General features: G+C 44.5%; 1 protein-coding gene across 1 annotated transcript in view; it reads right to left on the bottom strand.

The window, feature by feature from the left end:
- atp8a1 (ATPase phospholipid transporting 8A1) overlaps positions 1-16,434 on the bottom strand; it is a gene marked incomplete at its 3' end in the record, with an annotated part of 287,871 nt that overhangs the window by 119,379 nt on the left and 152,058 nt on the right. Inside the window, exons 8-12 of the mRNA XM_084332147.1 lie at positions 15,763-15,832; positions 12,710-12,837; positions 8,239-8,350; positions 7,301-7,466; positions 384-511 (exon numbers count right to left, since the gene is read on the bottom strand). Of these exons, the coding sequence (XP_084188273.1) occupies positions 384-511; positions 7,301-7,466; positions 8,239-8,350; positions 12,710-12,837; positions 15,763-15,832 (604 nt within the window). The remainder of the gene's footprint in view (positions 1-383; positions 512-7,300; positions 7,467-8,238; positions 8,351-12,709; positions 12,838-15,762; positions 15,833-16,434) is intronic.

Below are 16,434 nucleotides of genomic sequence, written 5' to 3'. Positions count from 1 at the left end.
GGAGGCAGCCTGTTGCATCTTTTCACCAGACAGCGCGGACTCTCAGTGGCGAGGAGTAACGCGTGGAAGGCTCACGCTGCCCCCGATACTTCCTGTCTCTGCTGTACAGGCGTCACCCAACTAACCTGTAGGAGTCGCTGTCCACAACATCCAATCCCCACCCATCGACTTTCCACCGATACCTCTGCCAATTGAGATAGTATGACGACTGGCCCAAGCCGCAGGCAATGCTGACTCGGGGAGTCGAGACCGGAGTCTCTAGCATTGGTGACAAGCGCAATCTCCGCTACGCCACCCAGCCGCCGAACCTGTATCTCCCCTCCCCCACGCTGCTATGACACCTGAATTCCCCCAAGGGGATCAATAAAGGAACATGAACTCACCCAGTTGATGAAGAAGGCCTGTATGAACTTGATGACCTCCAGGGTGACCAGGAGGCTGATGGGGATCAGGTTGTTGAAGAGAATGATGAAGGTGAGGAAGTTGAGGCCGAAGTTAGCCGCTCCGCCATCTGTGCCAGAGGGGGACGAGAGGTTTGGAGAGAAGGGAGCAATAACACAGGAGCTCCGTGAGTAGCTCTGCTTCTAGGAAGAATCAGGGAAAATGAAAAATGCCCAAAAGCTAGTCCCAGCTAATGAGCAACGTTATCCCAACTCTAAGTCCAATGTGTCGTATTAACGTTATCCCAACTCTAAGTTCAATGTGTCGTGCTGACGTTATCCCAACTCTAAGTCCAATGTGTTGTGCTAACGTTATCCCAACTCTAAGTCCAATGTGTCGTGCTGACGTTATCCCAACTCTAAGTCCAATGTGTCGTGCTAACGTTATCCCAACTCTAAGTCCAATGTGTCATGCTAACGTTATCCCAACTCTAAGTCCAATGTGTCATGCTAACGTTATCCCAACTCTAAGTTCAATGTGTTGTGCTAACGTTATCCCAACTCTAAGTCCAATGTGTCGTGCTGACGTTATCCCAACTCTAAGTCCAATGTGTTGTGCTAACGTTATCCCAACTCTAAGTCCAATATGTCATTCTGACGTTATCCCAACTCTAAGTTCAATGTGTCGTGCTGACGTTATCCCAACTCTAAGTCCAATGTGTCGTGCTAACGTTATCCCAACTCTAAGTCCAATGTGTCGTGCTAACGTTATCCCAACTCTAAGTCCAATGTGTTGTGCTGACGTTATCCCAACTCTAAGTCCAATGTGTCGTGCTAACGTTATCCCAACTCTAAGTCCAATGTGTCATGCTAACGTTATCCCAACTCTAAGTCCAATGTGTCATGCTAACGTTATCCCAACTCTAAGTCCAATGTGTCATGCTAACGTTATCCCAACTCTAAGTCCAATGTGTCATGCTAACGTTATCCCAACTCTAAGTCCAATGTGTCATGCTAACGTTATCCCAACTCTAAGTCCAATGTGTCGTGCTGACGTTATCCCAACTCTAAGTCCAATATGTCATTCTGACGTTATCCCAACTCTAAGTCCAATGTGTCGTGCTGACGTTATCCCAACTCTAAGTTCAATGTGTTGTGCTAACGTTATCCCAACTCTAAGTCCAATGTGTTGTGCTAACGTTATCCCAACTCTAAGTCCAATGTGTCGTGCTGACGTTATCCCAACTCTAAGTCCAATGTGTCGTGCTAACGTTATCCCAACTCTAAGTCCAATGTGTCGTGCTAACGTTATCCCAACTCTAAGTCCAATGTGTCATGCTAACGTTATCCCAACTCTAGTTCCAATGTGTCGTGCTAACGTTATCCCAACTCTAAGTTCAATGTGTCGTGCTGACGTTATCCCAACTCTAAGTCCAATGTGTCGTGCTAACGTTATCCCAACTCTAAGTCCAATGTGTCGTGCTGATGTTATCCCAACTCTAGTTCCAATGTGTCGTGCTAACGTTATCCCAACTCTAAGTCCAATGTGTTGTGCTAACGTTATCCCAACTCTAAGTCCAATGTGTCGTGCTAACGTTATCCCAACTCTAGTTCCAATGTGTCGTGCTGATGTTATCCCAACTCTAAGTCCAATGTGTTGTGCTGACGTTATCCCAACTCTAAGTCCAATGTGTCGTGCTAACGTTATCCCAACTCTAAGTCCAATGTGTCATGCTAACGTTATCCCAACTCTAAGTCCAATGTGTCGTGCTAACGTTATCCCAACTCTAAGTCCAATGTGTCATGCTAACGTTATCCCAACTCTAAGTCCAATGTGTCATGCTAACGTTATCCCAACTCTAAGTCCAATGTGTTGTGCTGATGTTATCCCAACTCTAAGTCCAATGTGTCATGCTAACGTTATCCCAACTCTAAGTCCAATGTGTTGTGCTGACGTTATCCCAACTCTAAGTCCAATGTGTCGTGCTGACGTTATCCCAACTCTAAGTCCAATGTGTTGTGCTAACGTTATCCCAACTCTAAGTCCAATATGTCATTCTGACGTTATCCCAACTCTAAGTCCAATATGTCATTCTGACGTTATCCCAACTCTAAGTCCAATATGTCATTCTGACGTTATCCCAACTCTAAGTCCAATATGTCATTCTGACGTTATCCCAACTCTAAGTCCAATGTGTTGTGCTGATGTTATCCCAACTCTAAGTCCAATGTGTTGTGCTGATGTTATCCCAACTCTAAGTCCAATGTGTTGTGCTGATGTTATCCCAACTCTAAGTCCAATGTGTTGTGCTGATGTTATCCCAACTCTAAGTCCAATGTGTCATTCTGATGTTATCCCAACTCTAAGTCCAATATGTCATTCTGACGTTATCCCAACTCTAAGTCCAATATGTCATTCTGATGTTATCCCAACTCTAAGTCCAATGTGTCATTCTGATGTTATCCCAACTCTAAGTCCAATATGTCATTCTGACGTTATCCCAACTCTAAGTCCAATATGTCATTCTGATGTTATCCCAACTCTAAGTCCAATGTGTCATTCTGACGTTATCCCAACTCTAAGTCCAATATGTCATTCTGATGTTATCCCAACTCTAAGTCCAATATGTCATTCTGATGTTATCCCAACTCTAAGTCCAATGTGTCATGCTGACGTTATCCCAACTCTAGTTCCAATGTGTCGTGCTAATGTTATCCCAACTATAAGTCCAATGTGGTGTTCTGACGTTATCCCAACTATAAGTCCAATGTGTTGTGCTGACGTTATCCCAACTCTAGTTCCAATGTGTCGTGCTGACGTTATCCCAACTATAAGTCCAATGTGTCGTGCTGACGTTATCCCAACTATAAGTACAATGTGTCGTGCTGACGTTATCCCAACTCTAGTTCCAATGTGTCGTGCTAACGTTATCCCAACTCTAAGTCCAATGTGTCGTGCTGACGTTATCCCAACTCTAAGTCCAATGTGTCGTGCTAACGTTATCCCAACTCTAAGTCCAATGTGTCGTGCTAACGTTATCCCAACTCTAAGTCCAATGTGTCATGCTGACGTTATCCCAACTCTAGTTCCAATGTGTCGTGCTAATGTTATCCCAACTATAAGTCCAATGTGGTGTTCTGACGTTATCCCAACTATAAGTCCAATGTGTTGTGCTGACGTTATCCCAACTCTAGTTCCAATGTGTCGTGCTGACGTTATCCCAACTATAAGTCCAATGTGTCGTGCTGACGTTATCCCAACTATAAGTACAATGTGTCGTGCTGACGTTATCCCAACTCTAGTTCCAATGTGTCGTGCTAACGTTATCCCAACTCTAAGTCCAATGTGTCGTGCTGACGTTATCCCAACTCTAAGTCCAATGTGTCGTGCTGCCGTTATCCCAACTCTAGTTCCAATGAGTCATGCTGACGTTGCACATTAGCTGGGACTACCCCGTCTCTTCCACCCAGCCTCATCCTCTCACCACTCAGTTGTTCAGCAGTCCAATTGAATTGTCCCATATATTCCAACTAAGCCGAGAGGTTTATCACACGTGTCTTTAGTGTCATTATAGCAGCAGCCTTGGCATCCAGCATGATCCAGGCAATGAATTCCACAAAGCACTATGCAAAATGATAATGGATCCCCTCCCCACTCAGTGATGATCGACATACAACCCACACCTTAATCTCACACACAGAAAACATGAGGGATGTGAATTACCTTGCCTCAGCTTGCAGGATGTGCAAGAGTTTACCTTCCTCAACCCAAGCTTTGCCGTTTGCCCCCTCCCCTCCAGACATGACAGAATGAAACTAAATGGCAGAGAAATCAAGAGGTGGCAGAATGGAAGCTACTGCTATTGGTACGACAGCACACAGAAGAGGGAGGGCTTGTCAGAGGCGGGGAGGAAGACGAAAAATCATGTCGGATGCTCTCAAGACAAAGGAGAGGGGGATTCAGTCCATAGCACATTCCCAACCAACAACCAGTGGAAAAGAGTGGGTGGATGTTGCTACCGATAGTTAGCAGTGTTATTGGTCGGTATTTTGCAAGTAACTGTGGAAATGGGTGGGTGGGTGGATGTTGCGACCGATAGTTAGCAGCGTTATTGGTTAGTAGTTTATGGGAACTTCTATAAGATACTAGCTAGGGAGGTACCCCTTATGAGGTGGGTTATTCTCAAAAAAGGCAAGGAATTGGGTCAGGGTTTCAATCAAGAGCTGTCAAAAAGCCAATCAGATCACAACAAACCATGACATGCACAAGTCATTCCATCATTTCACATAATATATTTAGGTTCTGATGCTCATGGGAGAAGAAAACAAATACTGGGGGTTTAAATCTCAATTAACCAGGCAAATCTGACAACAACTCTTACCAACAATTCTTATTTACAGAAACAGCCGTTGGGAATTAGTTGCAGGGAGAGGGGTGGGCACGTTGTCTTGAAATTGGAATTCTAAGTCTATATTTTCTTCTGTTTCAGAACATGCATATTATGCTAAAGTAGGACCTCTATACTAAGAGAAGTGACCTCCAGCTAACTTTTAGGGGACAAAAAAAAACCTCACTGCACTATGTGTTAATGGCTCAGCGTTTTACTAAGGGAAATAGTCAGCAGAATCCACACTGTGTAGACGGGGGGAAAACACCTAACACTGCTACCTGCTATTTACTGGACATGGATTTGACTGGCAGTGAAGCGTAGCAGGTGGTGTGAATGCATAACAAATGCCCTACCATTAATTTTTGTACTCAATCTGCATAAAGGCACGTCGCTAAGATCCATACGCTGAGAAGAGTGCCAGCTTAGGGCCAAGTATCAGCGCTCTACCCCCCGGGTCAAAGTCAAATGAATTATTCATTCGCCGTGCATAATCGTGACCCTCAGTGACATATGGGGCCATGGTGTTTGACGTGTGGCAGCTAAACAGTTCTCCCACTGTCGACCCGTTATGTCTCTGCCTGGCGCTTCACAGTCTACATCCATCAAGGCAACGTGGTCGCAGACAGATGCTGCGTCTAAAAAGGTTAAATTCCAGTTGACTCGGGGGTTCATGGGGTTTGGAGATATGACCGTCAGCCACCTCTCTCTCTTGTCACAGGTTGGAGCATGTGCACTGGACGGAGCCGGGCCCCTCCTCAAAAGAAGTACAATCAGTCTCAAAATGGACACCTGCTTTATGACTCACACTCCCCTCAGCGTGGGAGGGTCTTTTTTCCCATTTTTTTTTTTTTTTTTAGATGTGGGCTTTTAATGCGACCAAGGACAAGGTTAAAAGCCCTGCCGTTGCCAATCGAAGCCAATGCAAACATCTTCTCTGAAGGAAATCTTGTAAGTCATAAAACAAGCAGATACTGACCAGGGGCACAGTCTCTCCTATACAGCCTAGAAGGATATAGAGGAATGGCTGCAGTGGCACCATGAGCGCTTTGCAAACCAGAGCTTCATGATTTAAAAAATAAAAATAAAACGACCTCATCAAAGATGTGACCTTTAATAGGCACATCATTTCTTATTGCCTGTGATAGGGCTGGAATCAGTTCTGTTTCAATTCAATGAATGCATATTCAATATGAATTTAAGAACTGGAAAGACCAGTCCATCTCATAACTAAATAAAATAAAACTGAAATTTCCGTCTGCATTCGAATGGCCGTTGATTAAAGTTGAAACTCTTAGCTTAGCGGTTACTTGTGTTAATGTCAACAACAGTGATGCCTGTAAAAACTAGGACTGGAAACGGAACCGACTTGATCGTTTTGTGTTGTGAAGTGGATCTGACTCTGCATCTCTGTCTCTCCTCGTCTCTCCTCGTCTCCGTCTCTGAAAGATCAACGCGGCAGGCAGGCAGGCAGGAGCCCACGGACGAGGAGGCGCTGGTTAAAATGTCAGCTCTCTGCCCCCTCGGGCCGCCGCGCTGCCCGCCGTACGCCGTGTTCAGCAAACAGAGTGTAACCCTCCACCGCTAAGGAAAGAAAGTGCAATCTCACCCCCGAGGAGCGGAACGCAAGTGTCATCTTGTGTTTAGTTTTAGCACCGACGGAGGAACGAGAGAGAGGAAAAGAGAGAGGGGATGCAGGGATCCGAGGCGCTGGGGTTTGTGAAGAGTTTAAGGTGCCACGCCGAGGGACGAGGGAGGACAGGAGAGACACTGTTTGGATCAGGCAAGTAAAGAAGGAGCTAACGGAAAGTAGAAGGAGAGCTGGAGGGGTGACACCTAGTGTTGGTCCCTGGTCTGTGTTGTTCCAAGGGCCCTTTACAAAGAAGGACAACCATATAGGGGGCGAAGGGAAGGGGCTTCATTTTGCTTTAGCAAAGGCACAGCTTCAGTTAGGGGTTAGTAAGGGAGGGTCATTCACAGGATGGCCAAGGCTTTTAAATGGTTGTTACCTGGAGCTGTTAAAAAAACGACAACAAAGAAAAACAAAAAAAAATCAAACAGAACATTAGAAAAGGAACCAAAAGAGGAGAACAGCAGCAGCGCAGTGATATTCAACCATTTGTTTTTCTGTTTTTGTCGCCACTCACTCACATCCACATCACATCACGTGTTTTTACCATTACAGGGAATTCAGGGATTCCCAACATTGCCACATATTTCACTTGTGTTGCTATGTACTTACAAAAGGCAACGCAAAACAAAAGGCAACAAAGAAAAACAACAACGGCAACGGCACACAACGACACTTAAAAAGGTAACTCAAAAGTGACAAATAATTAAGCAGACGTTGGGAACAAGTGATTACAAAATATGTGGAATTGGCGGCTTCAGTACAGTATGTGGAATTGGAGGCTTCAGTACAGTATGTGGAGTAGAAGGCTTGAGTACAGTATGTGCTGTAGGAGGCTTCAGTACAGTATGTGGTGTAGGAGGCTTCAGTACAGTAGTGGGGGGCGCTGGGGGGGGGCTTACAGTTGAGGTCCATGTACCAGGCGGCATTGCCGTACTGGTACTTCCAGATGGTCTGGCCGATAGAGCAGACCAGAGAGATGGCCAGCAGACAGCCGAACAGCACCAGGATCTGGAAGTTGGTGATTCTCTCCACGTTGGACAGCTTCAGCGGAGGCCGCGTGGAATTCTGGGTAGCACAGTTAAATAGTATGTTAAACCTTACAGCGGTGTTAAAGGGGTCAATCCACAAGATCATCATTTTCCTTTGTTTTGCCGACATCTATAGGTGATCTATTGGTGTTTTTGTACTGTACTGACGTGCTTTCCATCTTAAGAATTTATGCTAACTACAGAGTTATTAGTCTTCTATTCATTCCAAACAAACTGTTGTTGCTGCTGGTTACATAAAACACATCACTTCCTGTGCGCCGGATGATTTTCCTGTCACTGTTTAGAACAGCCAAGAACGACTCCCGGACCCGGCGACCTTTGCCGAATGTCTTCCCCCTCTATCTCCCATACTTCCTCTCTCTCTCTGCCGGACTGCCCGGAGAAAAAAAAACTATAAAAATCTACCAAAAACACAATAAAAAAAAAAGAACAGCCAAGAACAGCAAATGTAAAAGCATTGATGAAATGGTTATAGGTAGAATCACTATTGTGTTATATAATGTGGCGATAGATAGTAGCAAAATATACATTAATTTATATGAAAATGTTTGAGATTGTTACTTTCAGGAAAATTACATTTTTCATCCAGTGGCCAAGGTAGTCGACTGCAAATACAATTAAAAAACACATATTTCTCTGTTGTCTAGTGTTACTCCTTGTATCAAGAGCTCAGTCAATCAACTAGAAAATGAAAACATGTCTCCATTTCTATTTCTTAATCTCGGTGACGAGGCTACCCATGTGGATCACTGACTGGATCACTGACTGGTCCTTTAAACCAGGGTTACCTGCATGAGCTTGGTGTCGTGTCCCGTGTAAACCACCACACCATGCACCCACTGGGTGTTCCTCAGCTGGGCTCCACGCAGCAGGATCTGGTCTGGACCCAGAGATGCTGTACTGTAGGAGAACAGATGGAAGACTTTATTGAGTGCATCTCACATGCATCCTCTTTTCAACTAAATATATCCTATATCATTGTGAGATTGGTTGTGATTATCTTATAATTACAGTAAACAAACTATTCTCATGATAAGACAACATTATCCTATAAACCCTGTTGTTTCCTGTTACAATGAGACGTTGCTGTGTGTTCATTCTCCCTCTGCATGCAGGGTTCCCACAGACATTGCAAAATGAAATTCAAGGACTTTCAAGTACTTTTCCAAGCACGATTTTCATTTTAAAAGGGCATTTAAAAGGATACAATTCACTTTTAAATGCTGTTTTTTATAAAACAAAAAGGAGAAGATCCGATATGTATGGCTTAAAACCAATTTCCGACAATTAGTTACACTTTAAATTAAAAAAAAAAAAGCATATTTCTTGATTCAGAACAATTTCATCATGGATGAACAAAACATTCAATGCGAATGGTTTATTTGAATTTCAACGACTTTTTAAGCACCTTGTTAAAAAATTGGCTGTTTTCAAGGAATTCCAGGCCTCGACTTTTTTTGGTAAAACATCAAGCACTTTAAGCACTTCAAGGACCTTGTGTGAACCCTGTGCATGGGATTTGTTTTGATGAGGAGAGGAGAGGGTGAACAGCCCCTTGCTAACAGTGAACGTGGAGTTTATTTGTTATTGTGTTGGATGGCAGTGAGTGAAGGCTTATTACATAAGAGTTGGCTCAGATAAAGCGATCCGATTGGCCCGCGAGGATATCCGGTTTCAGTGGAGTTGCAGTGCTAGGGAACAACTTGGACGTTGATTTCCTGTAGAAGTGTTCGGTATCAATAGCTCACAGGAAATCAGTTTTCTAATAGTTATATAGTTAAAACTGCCTATTTGGAACAGGGGGATTTGTTTGCAGAGGATTTGCTGTAATTCTTAGAATGCTTCTCTTATGTCATCATAAATGAAAAAACAAAATAATCTTTAGGCACTGAACCAAACGTAGGCTACAGTAAGCCTAGAATATGTTCCAGGGATGTGTTCCAGTGTTCCAGGGATGTGTTCCAGTGTTCCAGGGATGTGTGCCAGGGATGTGTTCCAGTGTTCCAGGGATGTGTTCCAGTGATGTGTTCCAGTGATGTGTTCCATGGATGTGTTCCAGGGATGTGTTCCAGTGATGTGTTCCAGGGATGTGTTCCAGGGATGTGTTCCAGGGATGTGTTCCAGGGATGTGTTCCAGTGATGTGTGCCAGGGATGTGTTCCAGCGATGTGTTCCAGGGATGTGTTCCATGGATGTGTTCCAGGGATGTGTTCCAGTGATGTGTTCCAGGGATGTGTTCCAGTGCTCCAAGGATGTGTTCCAGGGATGTGTTCCAGTGATGTGTTCCAGGGATGTGTTCCAGGGATGTGTTCCAGTGATGTGTGCCAGGGATGTGTTCCAGTGATGTGTTCCAGTGATGTGTTCCAGTGATGTGTTCCAGTGATGTGTTCCAGTGATGTGTTCCAGTGATGTGTTCCAGTGATGTGTTCCAGTGATGTGTGCCAGGGATGTGTTCCAGGGATGTGTTCCAGTGATGTGTTCCAGGGATGTGTTCCAGTGATGTGTTCCAGTGATGTGTTCCAGTGTGTGCCAGGGATGTGTTCCAGTGATGTGTTCCAGTGATGTGTTCCAGTGATGTGTGCCAGGGATGTGTTCCAGGGATGTGTTCCAGGGATGTGTTCCAGTGATGTGTTCCAGGGATGTGTTCCAGTGTTCCAGGGATGTGTTCCAGTGATGTGTTCCAGTGATGTGTTCCAGTGATGTGTTCCAGGGATGTGTTCCAGTGTTCCAGGGATGTGTTCCAGTGATGTGTTCCAGTGATGTGTTCCAGGGATGTGTTCCAGTGATGTGTTCCAGTGATGTGTTCCAGGGATGTGTTCCAGGGATGTGTTCCAGTGTTCCAGGGATGTGTTCCAGGGATGTGTTCCAGTGATGTGTTCCAGTGATGTGTTCCAGGGATGTGTTCCAGTGTTCCAGGGATGTGTTCCAGGGATGTGTTCCAGTGATGTGTTCCAGTGATGTGTTCCAGGGATGTGTTCCAGTGTTCCAGGGATGTGTTCCAGTGATGTGTTCCAGGGATGTGTTCCAGTGTTCCAGGGATGTGTTCCAGGGATGTGTTCCAGTGTTCCAGGGATGTGTTCCAGGGATGTGTTCCAGGGATGTGTTCCAGTGATGTGTTCCAGGGATGTGTTCCAGTGTTCCAGGGATGTGTTCCAGGGATGTGTTCCAGGGATGTGTTCCAGTGTTCCAGGGATGTGTTCCAGGGATGTGTTCCAGGGATGTGTTCCAGTGATGTGTTCCAGGGATGTGTTCCAGGGATGTGTTCCAGTGATGTGTTCCAGGGATGTGTTCCAGTGTTCCAGGGATGTGTTCCAGGGATGTGCTCAAGTGTTCCAGGGATCCATTCTTACTCTGAGGACAGTTTGTTTGTATGAAAATACAGTATACCTTAGAAATTATTCACTTCTCTCACAAAACTATATAGTGCATCTTTAAAATATAATGTTGCTGATCATACACGTACAAATAATTCTCTTTGTTCATTTGTGTGGTGGGGAACGGCTTCCTTTGTGCCGTAACGCCTTCAGCAGAACTCTCTGGATATTGATGGACTCGTGTCCTTCAGCAGAACTCTCTGGATATTGATGGACTCGTGTCCTTCAGCAGAACTCTGTGGATATTGATGGACTCGTCTCCTTCAGCAGAATCTGGATATTGATGGACTCGTCTCCTTCAGCAGAATCTGGATATTGATGGACTCGTCTCCTTCAGCAGAATCTGGATATTGATGGACTCGTCTCCTTCAGCAGAATCTGGATATTGATGGACTCGTCTCCTTCAGCAGAATCTGGATATTGATGGACTCGTCTCCTTCAGCAGAACTCTCTGGATATTGATGGACTCGTCTCCTTCAGCAGAACTCTCTGGATATTGATGGACTCGTCTCCTTCAGCAGAACTCTCTGGATATTGATGGACTCGTCTCCTTCAGCAGAACTCTCTGGATATTGATGGACTCGTCGCCTTCAGCAGAACTCTCTGGATATTGATGGACTCGTCTCCTTCAGCAGAATCTGGATATTGATGGACTCGTCTCCTTCAGCAGAACTCTGGATATTGATGGACTCGTCGCCTTCAGCAGAAGTCTCTGGATATTGAATTTACAACGATATATTGAAGTTGGAAGTTCGCCTAGTAGTGATTTTAATTAATATTCCAACATTATATTTGGTTATTACTGAGGTATTCGGTCTTTGAACTGTTGCATGTAAATATTATATACCATTTGCGATGGCTAGGGTCAAATCATATGCCAACTATAGGAAACATAGATAGACGAAGTTCTGTTTCCATGGTAACACTCATGTAATATTCGGTCCACTCATGTACACAGAAACCAGGAATCAATTACAATTCAATGTTTTTCTAAATGATCTATCTTTTGGGAATGAAAAGATTGTACCATCCAACATATTGACAAGTAAACGATAATGAAGGTTCTATCATCAACAAGTAAACAGTAACTTCTGTTGACCTTTTAAATGGGCAGTGAGACAGAACGGCAGAGAGCCAGGCTCCTGGACCAGTGAGACAGAACGGCAGAGAGCCAGGCTCCTGGACCAGGGAGACAGAACGGCAGAGAGCCAGGCTCCTGGACCAGGGAGACAGAACGGCAGAGAGCCAGGCTCCTGGACCAGGGAGACAGAACGGCAGAGAGCCAGGCTCCTGGACCAGGGAGACAGAACGGCAGAGAGCCAGGCTCCTGGACCAGTGAGACAGAACGGCAGAGAGCCAGGCTCCTGGACCAGGGAGACAGAACGGCAGAGAGCCAGGCTCCTGGACCAGGGAGACAGAACGGCAGAGAGCCAGGCTCCTGGACCAGTGAGACAGAACGGCAGAGAGCCAGGCTCCTGGACCAGTGAGACAGAACGGCAGAGAGCCAGGCTCCTGGACCAGGGAGACAGAACGGCAGAGAGCCAGGCTCCTGGACCAGGGAGACAGAACGGCAGAGAGCCAGGCTCCAGGACCAGGGAGACAGAACGGCAGAGAGCCAGGCTCCTGGACCAGTGAGACAGAACGGCAGAGAGCCAGGCTCCTGGACCAGAGAGACAGAACACCTACATGGAGGGAGGCTGGACCAGGGAGACAGAACACCTACATGGAGGGAGGCTGGCCAGGGAGACAGAACACCTACATGGAGGGAGGCTGGCCAGGGAGACAGAACACCTACATGGAGGGAGGCTGGCCCGGCTCCAGGACCAGGGAGACAGAACACCTACATGGAGGGAGGCTGGCCCGGCTCCTGGACCAGGGAGACTCACCTGTGTCCGTCCAGTCTGATGTTCCCTACGAACTCGTACAGGTGACGGTTGGGGCTCTCGCACTCCATGCGGCCGGAGAGGCGCGTCAGGCTGTCCATGTCCTTGATCTCCGAGGTGACGTGGAGCCCCTGGTGGTGAGGACAGGCAGGTGTTGTTATTACTACAGTAGTCTATAGTAGACAGTACAGTACTATAGATCGTCCCAGACTAAAGACATTCCTACTGTAGGCTATGAGTGGTTGTCCGGCAGCGAGGCTACATGAGTAGAGCTCTGGACTCATGACCGGTCAAGGCTGTTGTCGGGAAGTGGTGATGTTGTCCAGCAGGGGGCACTCTGTCCTCTGGACTAGTCAGTAACAATGCCCCTGTTACAGTGATAGGGACACCGTACAGCTGCGAGTGCCGTCCTTCGGATGAGATGCTAAACCGAGGTCCTGACTGAATCTCGGTCATTAAACTTTTAACATGCACCCAGAAAAGCAGCCTTTTTTTTTTCTTGAACATAAGGACTGCATACTTTTTTTGAAAAGCGTATCTTGAAAAGCGAAAGATAACATTCTGAAGTTACTAATGCAAAAAAGGTAATTGACTTTTAGTGCTAATGAAATAGAGTAACATAGGGCTGAACTTGAGTTGAACTTGAACTTGTTTAGTCAAATATTTCTGTAGCAGTTGCACAAAAAATTATAAGAAAAATAGGTATACGCTGGAAAACACCGCAAATCCATAGCCTGAAGTGTCATGTAGTACAGGTCCAAATTTTATAAAAACATGTTCAGAAATGAGTCTTCTAGAGAGATCTGGGTAAACCGTGTTCCAAGAAAAAAGCTCTCCATTTCCTCATTCATGGTGATTCATTCGGATTTTTTTTTACTTCTGGTTTTTGCTCGTCACCTTTCATCTACAGTATATCCCTTAGCTACACTTATTGGCTACAACCCTGACCAATCAGCGGATGATTAACAGTTCTAGAGCATTGGGAGTCTGGGGTGGTAATCTGACGCTTGTGCGTAAAAAGTTGCACGCCTGACATATCGTCATGTAACTCGAGAACCGAGGCACGGATGTGATCGAGTGAGGTGGCATTCGAACGCCAACAAATAGGGCTTTACTTCTATATATAATATGTTCGGCGAAAAATGCAGCCAGAGCCGCTAAATGCTCGCAAAGTGCCATGACTTTCATCTGTGCCACGGGGCCGGGCCAGGGCTGTTGCATGTTAAGAGGTTAAAGAATCCAGGATGCCTATCGCAAAAAGAGTAGGGGGTTCCCCGACGTTCCTGGCCAAATTCCCAATCAGGTCTCTGACATCAAGGCCACCTAATCACGCCTTCCCCTTAATTGACTGATATCAATCCCTGTCTCCTGAGCCGTTCAGTCATTGTGTAGTGTGATGTGTGCCTGGTGCCAGTGTATGGTAGCCATTGAGCATGCGTAGCCCAAGGTTGGCTGCTACCACTGCCAGTGGTGGTGAAGGAGGCAATTTCCACCCTACATTGTGTAAATGTAATAAATTATTATTATTATTATTATTATTATTATAGGGTTTTGTAAATTAAGCCAGTAGCCCATTGAGTCGACATCTCTATAAATCAATCGCAATATATTTGTGTCCTTTTCGCGCAGCACTACTTCCAAGGCAGATGTGACCTTTATACTAATTTATACTGTACTATGAGCACTAAAGATGATCTGACCTTTATACTGTACTATGAGCACTAAAGATGATCTGACCTTTATACTGTACTATGAGCACTAAAGATGATCTGACCTTTATACTGTACTATGAGCACTAAAGATGATCTGACCTTTATACTGTACTATGAGCACTAAAGATGATCTGAGCTTTATACTGTACTATGAGCACTAAAGATGATTTGACCTTTATACTGTACTATGAGCACTAAAGATGATTTGACCTTTATACTGTACTATGAGCACTAAAGATGATCTGACCTTTATACTGCACTATGAGCACTAAAGATGATCTGACCTTTATACTGTACTATGAGCACTAAAGATGATCTGACCTTTATACTGTACTATGAGCACTAAAGATGATTTGACCTTTATACTGTACTATGAGCACTAAAGATGGTTTGACCTTTATACTGTACTATGAGCACTAAAGATGATCTGACCTTTATACTGTACTATGAGCACTAAAGATGATCTGACCTTTATACTGTACTATGAGCACTAAAGATGATCCGACCTTTATACTGTACTATGAGCACTAAAGATGATCCGACCTTTATACTGTACTATGAGCACTAAAGATGATCCGACCTTTATACTGTACTATGAGCACTAAAGATGATCCGACCTTTATACTGTACTATGAGCACTAAAGATGATCCGACCTTTATACTGTACTATGAGCACTAAAGATGATCCGACCTTTATACTGTACTATGAGCACTAAAGATGATCTGACCTTTATACTGTACTATGAGCACTAAAGATGATCTGACCTTTATACTGTACTATGAGCACTAAAGATGGTTTGACCTTTATACTGTACTATGAGCACTAAAGATGATCTGACCTTTATACTGTACTATGAGCACTAAAGATGATCTGACCTTTATACTGTACTATGAGCACTAAAGATGATCCGACCTTTATACTGTACTATGAGCACTAAAGATGATCTGACCTTTATACTGTACTATGAGCACTAAAGATGATCTGACCTTTATACTGTACTATGAGCACTAAAGATGATCTGACCTTTATACTGTACTATGAGCACTAAAGATGATCTGACCTTTATACTGTACTATGAGCACTAAAGATGATTTGACCTTTATACTGTACTATGAGCACTAAAGATGATCTGACCTTTATACTGTACTATGAGCACTAAAGATGATCTGACCTTTATACTGTACTATGAGCACTAAAGATGACGTTCATCTGTTGAACCAAACGTCATCATTTGCATTCCCATGTTGAGTCCAACAATACTGTAAATAAATAAACAACAACAACAACAACAACAACAACAACAACAACAACAACAACAACAACAACACAGAAGAACATCTCACCTGTCTGATTTTGAGGTTTGTTTCTCCGTCCAGGTTTGACGTCTCGATGTAGCACATGCCCTGAGGCTCACTATCAGAGGAAGAGGAAACAGCAGCGTGGAGCAGAACTTTAGTAACCCTTTCACTACCACACTACCAAAGGGTTAACCCTTTCACTGCGACACGACAACGTGTTAACCCAGTGAAGGGGTTAACCTTCTGTAGTGTGGTAGTGAAAGGGTTAAGTTGGACACACAATAAGCACAACTCAAATACACTATATCTAATCTAATTTACAGCTTATCGATTTGACATCCATTTCCAAAATGATTATTAGGTGTATGCGTTTATAATTCCAGGATTTGACAAGTGTACAAAGATAAAGCATTCATTCTCAGTCGTTCATTAAATCTGATAAGAAAGAGAATATAGGAATATTTCTACTGGAAAGACATTGTGAGTCAAGCTCACCGCAAGTCAAGATGAAAAAACATCTTTTATTGATATTGCAACACAAAACTAATTTCAGTGATACAATCAATCATTCAATCAATCAATCCAGTACTCCATACTCCTCCCACAGCAACACTGTATACAGGGCTGTACGTTACGCTAAGCTTTTTCACTAGGGGCACAGGTGGCCCTAAATGAAAAATGTAGGGGCACAGAATATATTTTAGGGGCACTTTTTTT

The sequence above is a fragment of the Notolepis coatsorum genome, assembly GCF_963971535.1.
Source record: "Notolepis coatsorum genome assembly, chromosome: 16".
Taxonomy (NCBI): Eukaryota; Metazoa; Chordata; class Actinopteri; order Aulopiformes; family Paralepididae; genus Notolepis; species Notolepis coatsorum.
The sequence above is the reverse complement of the archived record's forward strand: the minus strand, read 5'-3'. Positions and strand labels throughout refer to the sequence as shown.